This window comes from Lipotes vexillifer, unplaced genomic scaffold (assembly GCF_000442215.2).
Source record: "Lipotes vexillifer unplaced genomic scaffold, Lipotes_vexillifer_v1.1 scaffold1094, whole genome shotgun sequence".
Lineage (NCBI taxonomy): Eukaryota > Metazoa > Chordata > Mammalia > Artiodactyla > Lipotidae > Lipotes > Lipotes vexillifer.
The window spans coordinates 2,576,190-2,585,519 of NW_006792775.1; the positions used below are offsets into that span (position 1 = coordinate 2,576,190).

At 61.7% G+C, this 9,330-nt stretch overlaps 1 protein-coding gene across 1 annotated transcript; it reads right to left on the reverse strand.

Annotated features, from left to right (window-relative positions):
* Positions 1-223: 223 nt before the first annotated feature.
* MRGPRG (MAS related GPR family member G) lies at positions 224-5,778 on the reverse strand. The gene is made up of 3 exons (XM_007466012.1): positions 5,700-5,778; positions 5,069-5,180; positions 224-1,568 (listed from the first exon to the last, which is right to left on the reverse strand). The coding sequence occupies exons 1-3, from the start codon at positions 5,776-5,778 to the stop codon at positions 224-226; spliced, it is 1,536 nt and encodes a 511-aa protein (XP_007466074.1).
* Between the last annotated feature and the right edge of the window lie 3,552 nt (positions 5,779-9,330).

Consider the following 9,330-nt stretch of genomic DNA (forward strand, 5'->3'; position numbering starts at 1 on the left):
AGGTGTCCAGGACCCCTGTTCCGGGCGACAGGGCTGGAAGGGGCAGGGGAGGGCCCAGCTGGCGCCAGGCTCTGCAGTGACCCTGCTTTGTCTGGCACACTTATGGGTGCGTTTGGTGAGTAAGCAGCGCCATCTGGTGGCTGGCGGGGAGACTGCTGGGCAGGGGTCACGGGGCGCTGGGAGCCTGTGGGTGAGGCAGCCAGAGGACTCTATAGTGGAAGGATCACAGCACCGCCTCGGCGAGGACAGGCCCCGCCCAGCTGCCCACGTGGGCCTTGGGGGGCCGCCTCCCCTCCACCCCAGCCCTCAGCTGGTGGCAGGGGGGGAAGGAGGCGGGAGCTGGGGTGCCCATCCTCACCCCAGTCCTGGGGGCTCCCCGCTTTCCTGCTGTGTCTCTGGCCTTGTCCTCAGGCCTTCCTTGTACTCCACAGGCTGGGCATGTGGGAGTCAAGACCACGGCTCTCATGATGCTCCCGGCCCTTGGGTCCCCAGGGCCAGTGAGCTGGGGGCGGGGGGGCCGGGATGACACATGGCCCTGGAGGGTCTGGTGAAGGGTTAGGGGAACCCTGGCCAGCCCTGACATGCAGCCCATGGGCAGGGACAGGCCCCCGGCCCCCAGCTGGGCCCCCTCCCCCAGGGCCCGCTGGAGGACCACCCGGAGTGGCTCCCGCTTGCCCGGCTTCTGGCCCGTCGCAAAGTAGATGAGCGGCCTGGCGCTGCAGTGGACACAGGCCAGGAGGGAGGCCAGCGGGAGGAGCACAGGCAGCACGAGGTTCAGGATGGGGTGCGGGGTCCAGTAGGGGATGTAGGGGAGGCCACAGAAGAGGAGCAGGAACACGGAGCCCAGGCAGAGGCCGTAGAACTGAGGGCGCGGCCGCTGGGAGCAGCACGTCACCCAGACGAAGAGCGCAAGCCCGGCCACGCAGGCCACGCAGGCCAAGGACAGCAGCCACGTGATACTAGCCACGTGGTACCGCCGGCAGGCGGACAGGCGCATGCCCTTGCACGGCAGGCCGCAGGCGTTGGCGGGCAGCAGCACGGCCGGCGGGGTCAGGGCCCAGATCAGGCCGCAGACGACGCCCGACGTGTGTCTGGCGTGGCAGCCCTGGTAGCAGGCGGGGAAGATGTCGGAGAGGCAGCGCTCGGCGCTGAGGGCGGCCAGCAGCCAGAGCCCCGCGGAGAAGGCAGCAAAGGTGCCGGGGAGGTAGAGGCTGTCCTTGGAGCCCAGGGCCGCCTGGACGGCCGAGAAGCCCAGCTGGCAGCCCAGGAACAGGAATTCCGCAGTCGCCACATGGAGGATGTAGACAGAGAAGGGGCCCTTCTTGATGTGGAAGCCCAGGTGCCAGAGGACCAGCCCGTTGCCCACCAGCCCCCCGAGGCCCACAGCTAGAGTGAGGTAGAAAACCACGCTGGTGAAGGTCCTCCAGAGCCCGAACACGCTGGCTGGCTCCGTGGCCGGTGGGAAGGACCCTGGAGGGAGGCCACAGACGCTGCCGTTGTTATCACCGCCCGGGAAGGCGGGTGGTGTCCCGGCGCAGCTGGACAGATGCAGCTCCAGCCCGGGGCGCCTTCCCGGCCAGTGCCCAACCCTTCAGGCCTCATCACCTCTTTGTAAAAGGAGGATTAGGTAGGATGCGCCCAACACAGGGAGATGAGGATGGCCGACCAGGTGGGCAGGCCTGCCCCCCGCTGGATGTTTAGATTCAGTGCGCAAAGATCGATTGACACGGCTACACCGCGGTAGCCGTGTCGCAGAGGTCAGTGATGGCTGGACAGGTCTCTGCAGGCAAAGGGGGCTCTCGTGAGGACACGACTCAGGGACTCCACGGGGGGGCCTCCCACCCTGGAGGACCAGGACCACACTCCTGCTGGGTCCCCGCCCCAGAGGGTCTGCTGAGCACACTCTGTCCTGCACTTGCCATGGACAAGGATGGGTGCAGATGTTCTGGTGGGGGCAGTAGGCGGTTGGGCGGATGAGGGAAGGCTGGGGGACATGCCCAGCCTCCCCTGCTCTCCCACCTGGGCAGGGATGCGACCCGGGGCTCCCGCTGCCAGCGGGTCGTGCTGAGTACTGCTCTGAAGCCTCAGCAGGTGTGTGGACTTGGCGGCCGGGCCCCGGTCCTCTGGGGGAGAAACTGACACAGGTGTTTGCTGCCTGCGAGAAGCCAAGCCCTGCTCTGGTCCGAGGGGAGAGACCCCGTCACAGGGAAGCAGAGGCAGTGGAGGGTCTCAGAGCAGCCTCTCCCTCCCCTGGGCCCCTCTCCCTGGGGTCCACGTGGCTTTTGTTCTTAGCCTCAGAGATGCAGCGGTGGGGGGGAGGGGGCATCTGGGCCCTGTCTCTGGGGTGAGGAGTCAGGGGAGACAGAGACAGAGACAGAGACAGAGACACAGAGACACGGTGGAGGCGGGGAGCCCACCTGCACACCTTGAGTTTTTCCCATAGTCACACCTTCGCTGGGCTGTGCCCCTGCCGGGACCGCCCTCGCCCCCTCCCCACTCACCCAGGTCCTGCCTCCTTTAAGACCCTGGAACCTCCCACAGACCCCTGGGGCCTCCCTGCCTTGTACCTGAGCGTCCTTGCTGGCACCCTTCTCTGTGGTTGTCCTTGTGCCCCGGTGGGAGGCGGGGTGGGGGGTGGGGGCGTAGATCTCTCGCCTTTACCCCCTCCAGGCTTTCCCCTCGCCAGGCACGCAGTGACGGTGTCTCGGGCCCCAGAGAGCCGAGTTAGGTTCTGGCGTCCCAGGGGGCCTGCATTGACCGCCGCCACCGTGCCCCGGCCTCAGTCTCCCCGGGGTACGTGGAGGGGCTGAGTTAGGTGGAGGTGGAGGGAGGGGTGGAGGAAGGCCGTCCTCACAGCTCTCAGGACAGGCACACCTGCCCGTACATTCAAACGAGGACCCAGAGCGCCGGCTTTTAAATACTGACCCCGCCAGCCTGCTTCCCCATCCTTGCCCCCAACTCCCAGTCCGATGGGAGCCTGAAAGTCCTCAGGGGTGTCTGGTGCAGGTGCCCCAAGCCTTCTTGCCTGCACACTGCCGCCCAGGGCTCCCCCCGGGCCCTGAAACCTCTCGTGTCCCCGGGGCCCGGCTGGCTGGACCTGGGCGCTTGGCCAGGTCGCTGGAAGTGGGAGGGCCCCTCCTGGTCACAGGATGAGCTCAGGTGGAGATAATATCCTCCATGTGGTCCAGCCCTTCTCTTCCTCAGCACCCGAGGGACGTGGCGGGGGGGCGGACAGCAGCCTGGGGGCCGGTGTCCAGTGGGCCGTCACCATTCCTGGACAGCTCGTGCCCGGCCTGGCGCTGGATCCCACGGTGCGTCACTGGACAGTGTCGCTGTGGGATGTCTGGGGCGGCAGATGTTGGTCCCTTTCCCAAGGACCCACCCCAACCGTCTACCTGCCGGCCTCAAACCCTGGGGTCCCAGCTGCTGACAGATTCTTAGGGGTTAAAATACTTTTCTAAACTCTATTCCGCGGAGCTATGTGCTCTGAGCTGGTCCTGCTTAGGACTCACCTCTTCCGTGGGCTGCTCTGTGGCCCTGGGGACTCAGAGTGCGAGTCACAAGTTATGTGTAGAGATGCTGTTTGTTCTAACATTTTTCAAGTGGATTTAGCTTTGAACTCATTTGCGTAACACAAGTGCTGCCCATGGGATAAGTGTTCTGCGCAGCCTGTGATTCCCGGCCGAGGTCCCCCGGCTTCTCCGCGCTTCTGCACGTGGCTTTAAGGAGTGAAGTGTTGCCTGGCCTCCAGGCCCAGGGACAAGGTTTCCACATGCAGGGCCCTGCCGCCGGCCCGCCCGCTCTGCCTGCTGGGTCTTGGGATGCTCTCCCGCTGCCCCTCCCCCTTTCCTCAAAGGCCACCTTCCCTGTGAGCTGTCCCTGGCCTGGATACTGGACACCACACCCCAGCTTGCCCTGCCCTCCTGCCCCCTTTCGTCTTCTCCCCTCCATGTCCCATGCCAGTCCCCGGGTTCTCTGCCCACTGCTGCCAGTGGGGCCTCCTGCACGCCAGGCTCTCAGCATAGCTTCGAGAGGAGCGTCTGCTCTCGGTGTGCTGGCAACGACAGCAGCAAACACCAGGGTGGTGCGTGTCCTGGGCTGAATGGGACCCCCAAAGACACGTCCCCGTCCAATCCCTGGAACCTCACTGAGAAGAAGTGAGGGTTTTGAGATGAGGCCATCCTGGATTACCCAGGTGGACCCTAAACACAATTACAAGTGTCCTTATAAGAGACAGGAGAGGAGAGACACACAGAGGAAGGGCCACGTGACCACGGAGGCAGAGACTGGAGGAACGTGGCCACAAGCCCAGGGATGCCTGGAGCCCCTAGAAGCTGGAAGAGGAAGGAAGGACCCTCCCCTGGAGCCCTGGGGCAACTTGATTTCAGACACTGGCCTCCAGACTGCGAGAAAAGAAATGTCTGTTGTCTTAAGCCTGTGCCATCACCCAAAACACCGAGTGCGTTTGTTTGGACGAATCCTTCCTGAGCTTGCTCACAGGCGGTGGGCTGTGTCCAAGCCCGACCACGCTAGCGGGAGCCTTGACTACACCAAGTGGCCACTACTCAGCCGTTTCTGCCCTACGAAGTGGGCAGCTTCACACAGTGCAGCCTCAACCCAGCCCTGTGGCCCTGGGCAGGCCGGCGTGCCTCTGTCTCTCAGTGCCCATGTCTGCAGGCTGGAACCTGGTTTTGTCACATCTCGGGTGCGTCAACGGGGACTCAGTGAGGAGCACACATTGGGACGAAAAGGGAGCGGGGCGGGGATCGGGGGTGGGGGGATACGGGAGGTCCTGTCGTGACCTGTTCCTGTTCCTGTGGTTCCCGTGGCCACCATGCCATCCGAGGCTCAGGACAAAATCGTCCAACTCTGGGACCCAGCCCCCCCACAGGGGCAGATGGGGAGTGGGGACCAGAGGAGGGTCTCCCCACTCCCCAGCAGCGGGGTGTCCCCGTCCAAGGGCCTGTCTGCGGAAGGCGTGTCTTAACGGAGGCATTATTATTAACGGGAATGGCCAGGCCAGCACCTCAGGAGACAGCTGTCATTCAGTGGATAGAGTGTTACTCACACTTCTCCAGCAGAGGGGGTGCGCCACCGGGGACCACCGCTCAGGGAAGCGCTGTCGGGTCGGGGGGGCAGTGGCAGGGGGGCTGTGTGGTCAGGAGCCTTTATGGTGGTTTCTGCGGGAAGGAACGGTGAGTCAGGGTGAGCAGGCTTCGGGTTGGCTGTTTCGAATCATCTCAGGGGGCTCTGTGGCACAGGCGCTGTCCCTGGCTGTCTGGGACCTGCTCCTGGCTCATCGGGGCGGGAGACAGTGGCCCTGAGTGCTAGAGCCCCATAGGGGAGGTGGGGAGGTGTGGACTGTGCCTTGCTGGGTTTGCATCTGCAAAGCAGGCTGCGGCGCCGTGGTTTGCTATCTAGGAATTGGCTAACCGTGGGAGGGGCAGCCCCTGGTGGGGGGGGGGGGCGGTCAGGAGGCCCCAGCAGTCAGAGCACAGGGGCACAGAAAATAAAAGACAGGGTTTGTATAGGTAGGTGCCGTGAACTGCTGGGGGCGAGTGGGCTCGGGTCTGAGGCTGCGCTTTCTGCTTCCTTTCTCCCTTCTCGTTCCTACTCTGGGGCCTTGCATGGCGAGGGGCTCCCAAGGGGCTGCCCCGGGGAAAGGGGGCAGAAGATCCCGGACTGGGAGCTCGCCGCACCCGGGAAACCGGACCCCCTCGATCGGCGCTCAGCTCTGTTGCCTCCTGTGTGGATCTGGTCGGGAAGTTTGCACGACATCACGCGTGTTACATGCGTGACCCTGTTGTTACATGTATAGCGCGTAGTGCAGACTTCGCGTGCGTTGGCTTTCTTGCCTTTTGTGCCACTCCAGTGACTGTAAAAAGGGTTTTAAAGAATTGGGCCTTTCCGCTCAAAACACTCCTTCATAAAATCACCAAGCCCACGATCACACGAGCAGAAGCCCCACAGTCGCCAGAGCTGAACAGCCCCTCCAGCTGGTCCCTCCCTCCCCCCCGGCCAGACTGGGGCGCAGGGTTTCCGGAAGAATTGTGCAATTCGTGAAAAAAAGATAAAACTCGAGTGGATTTCCTATTTTAGGTTGAATATTTTTGTGGTGTTTTTCCAACTTCGGATGTAATTAAATAGCTGAGGAGGGAGCGTGGCCTCAACACAACGAAAACGGGGTGGGGTCTGGTGAGGGGGCATCTCCCTTGGCCCCAGGCCGACAGGTTGCCTCGTGCCCGAGCAGCCTCCCCTCACGTCCCCGAGGAGGGGCCAGCGTCCCACACCCTTCCCGGGAACGTCTGGCTGCTCAAGCCAAGCAGTGACGTGCCTGTCGCTGGGAGCGCTGTCCTGGCCAGAGCAGCCCCAGGGGTCCTGGGGTCCTGGAGGTGGGGCTAGGGTGGGCACTGGCTCTGGCTCTGGGGGTCCGGCCTCCTTGGACCCGGAGCTGCCTCCCCTCCCAGCCTGACTCAGGACGGGCTGAGGTCTGGCTTTGCCTGAGGGCACAGGGGTGCAGGCTGGGCAGGGAGGTGAGAAATGAAGGTGTCCTTGCCTGGGGGGAGCCTGGAGGCTCACCTGCCCGCTCGGCCTGGGGCTCCAGCTGGGAGGATGGCCACCCCGGCCCCAGTGTCCTCTGGAGTTAAAGTCCAGTGTCAACCTCTCCCCAGGACCCAATGGTCAGTGCCCCAAGGCAGGGGACAGTGTGAAGTTGGCCATCATTCTGATGGGACTTGAACCGCACACTGAGGACGGATGCAGGTGAGTGAGGGTGGGCCCAGGCTGGGCGGGGGAGAACGAGTGGCGTCCAGCCCTGGCTGAAGATGTGTGGGACCTTGTTCCGTCTGCACTGTGGCCAGCCTGACCCTGGGCTGTCCTGGAGGGGAGCCGGGCCCTGTGCAAAGGGTGGCCTGGCTCAAGCAGCAGACGGGCAAGGGCCAAGGATGAGGCCCTGGAGGCTGAGGTGGGAGAGTCGAGGCCTTTGAGGAGGGGGAATTCTCCATCACCTCCTGCTCTGCCTCCATTCCTGGGTCAGACCAGCAGTGTCCGCTTCTCCAGTGGCACCGGTAGTGGCCCTGCATTGTGCCCGAGTCCACACACTGGGACGGGCCCCCGGAGTCCCCAGGGCTGAGGGCTGAGACCCCCGTGCCCAAGCCCCTGCTCACCCAGCCTGCCGCCCGCACTTGGGGGGCTGTAAGGAAACCCCAGTCCCCCTCAAACTTCCTCAGGTGGCGGGGCTGTGTGCCTGGAAGGTGGCAATCGGGGTTCCAGACTCCCCTGAGCAACCCTGGGCAGTCATGGGTTCCAGCTGGACCCCTGGGAGCCTGTCAGACTCGGCAAGGCAGCTTTCTCCCTCCCAGTGACTCGGGAGGGTTAGTGAGGACAGATGAGGACGCACCAGGGCCTCCATCACAGCACCGGGCTCTCCAGGGACTTGGCAGGTGGGTGTCCAAGTGAGGCCGCCAGGCCCTGAGCCCACAGACCTCCTCAAGGTCTCTCGGACCACCGGACGGGGGCCAGGCAGGCAGATCCAGCCTGGAGAACAGCGCCGGCCAGCTGACCGCACACCCGCTGTGTGACCTGCTCCCACACCCAAGGCCAGGGGTCCATAGAGACCCCAGAGGATGCTGCATTTCTGGGGCTCCTCGGGGAAGGTGCATCTGGTCCATGGAGTCCAAGAAGGAGGAATCTAGAGCCTCCTGAACCTCTGGACATGGGGTGTGGTCTCCGGGAGGGAGGGAGTTCCTGAGGGCTGCTGAGCTGTGTCTGTCCCAGACACGGCAAAGGGGTCTGGGGGCTGAGGGAGGGTCGGGGCAGCCCGAGTGGGGCTGGGGGCACCTGAGCCAGCCGTGGTCCCGCTGGTGGAGGGACTGTGGTCTGGGGTGGGGGTGGGGGTCACTACTTGCCTGTCTTTCTGCTCCGTCTCGCTTAACCCCTCTAAGCCTCAGTGTGCTCACGTTTAAGATGGAGTATTCCAGAGCTTCCCTGGTGGCGCAGTGGTTGAGAGTCCGCCTGCCGATGCAGGGGACACGGGTTCGTGCCCCGGTCTGGGAAGATCCCACATGTCGCGGAGCGGCTGGGCCCATGGCCCAGTGAGCCATGGCCGCTGAGCCTGCACATCCGGAGCCTGTGCTCCACAACGGGAGAGGCCACAACAGTGAGGGGCCCGCGCACCCCAAAAAAAAAAAAAAAAAAAAAAAAAAAAAGATGGAGTATTCCACTTCACAGGGTTGTGACAAAGATTACGTTTGTATGCACGCGGAGCTAAGCTACCACCATATGAGCTCGTGATTTTTCTCCTTCTCGTCTTCTCTGCTCTAGGTTGTTTCAGTAGTGTGGTTTCTCTGCCCACCCCCTTGACACTGAGGGATACCAGTGGCGACTAGCTTTTCTGAAGCTCTGGGGCAAGCTTGCCTCTCAGGCCTGGGGAAGAGTATGGGTGGGCAGGGGGGTCCTGAGGGACCCTTGAGGGGGGCAGGGCAGGCAGTGGGGATCTGCCAGTGAATCGGGTCTCGTGGCCTTGAACAATGGATTGATTATAACAACAGTCCCAGGGCTTCCCTGGTGGCACAGTGTTTGAGAGTCCGCCTGCCGATACAGGGGACACGGGGTTGAGCCCTGGTCAGGGATCTGAAATCCCACATGGCTCGGTCAAAAAAAAAAAAAAAAATAGGTGTGAATATTATCATGGTCTATACATCACTCTGCAGAGCTTGGTGTTTTCAGTTTTTTGTCTCTGGTATTTGCCACTCCAAACGTCTACTCATTTTAACAGTGGTGTAGAATTCCATTGTACGGATGCATCTGTAATTTATCCATCTTTGTTATATATGCATATTCTGCTTTACTGTGTTTCACTGTAAGAAACTATCCTGCAATGAAACATGGAGAACAAAGGAGGTGCCCGGGCCTGGGGAGATGACACAGGAAGCTTCGTGGGTATCTGTAAGGTCGCTGGTTAAAAAAAAAAAAAAAAAAAATGTGGGGGACTTCCCTGGTGGTCCAGGGGTTAGGACTCTGCACTCTCACTGCCAAGGGCATGGGTTCGATCCCTGGTTGGGGAACTAAGATCCCACAGGCTGCGAGGTGTGGCCAAAAATTTAAAAAGAAAAAAAAAAAAGATGTGAAATAGGTATTTTTAAAATGTTAAAATGTGACTCAGCCTGGTGGTGGGTATGTGGATGTCCATTAAAAAAAAAGAAAAAAGCTTTTCTGTACATGAGAACCATTTCATAATAAAAAGAAACATTGAAGGATTTCTAAAGAAAAGAAAGAAAAATATTTTAACAGTCCCAGTGTTAGCAGGAGAGTGGATGTGTAAGTCGTGGT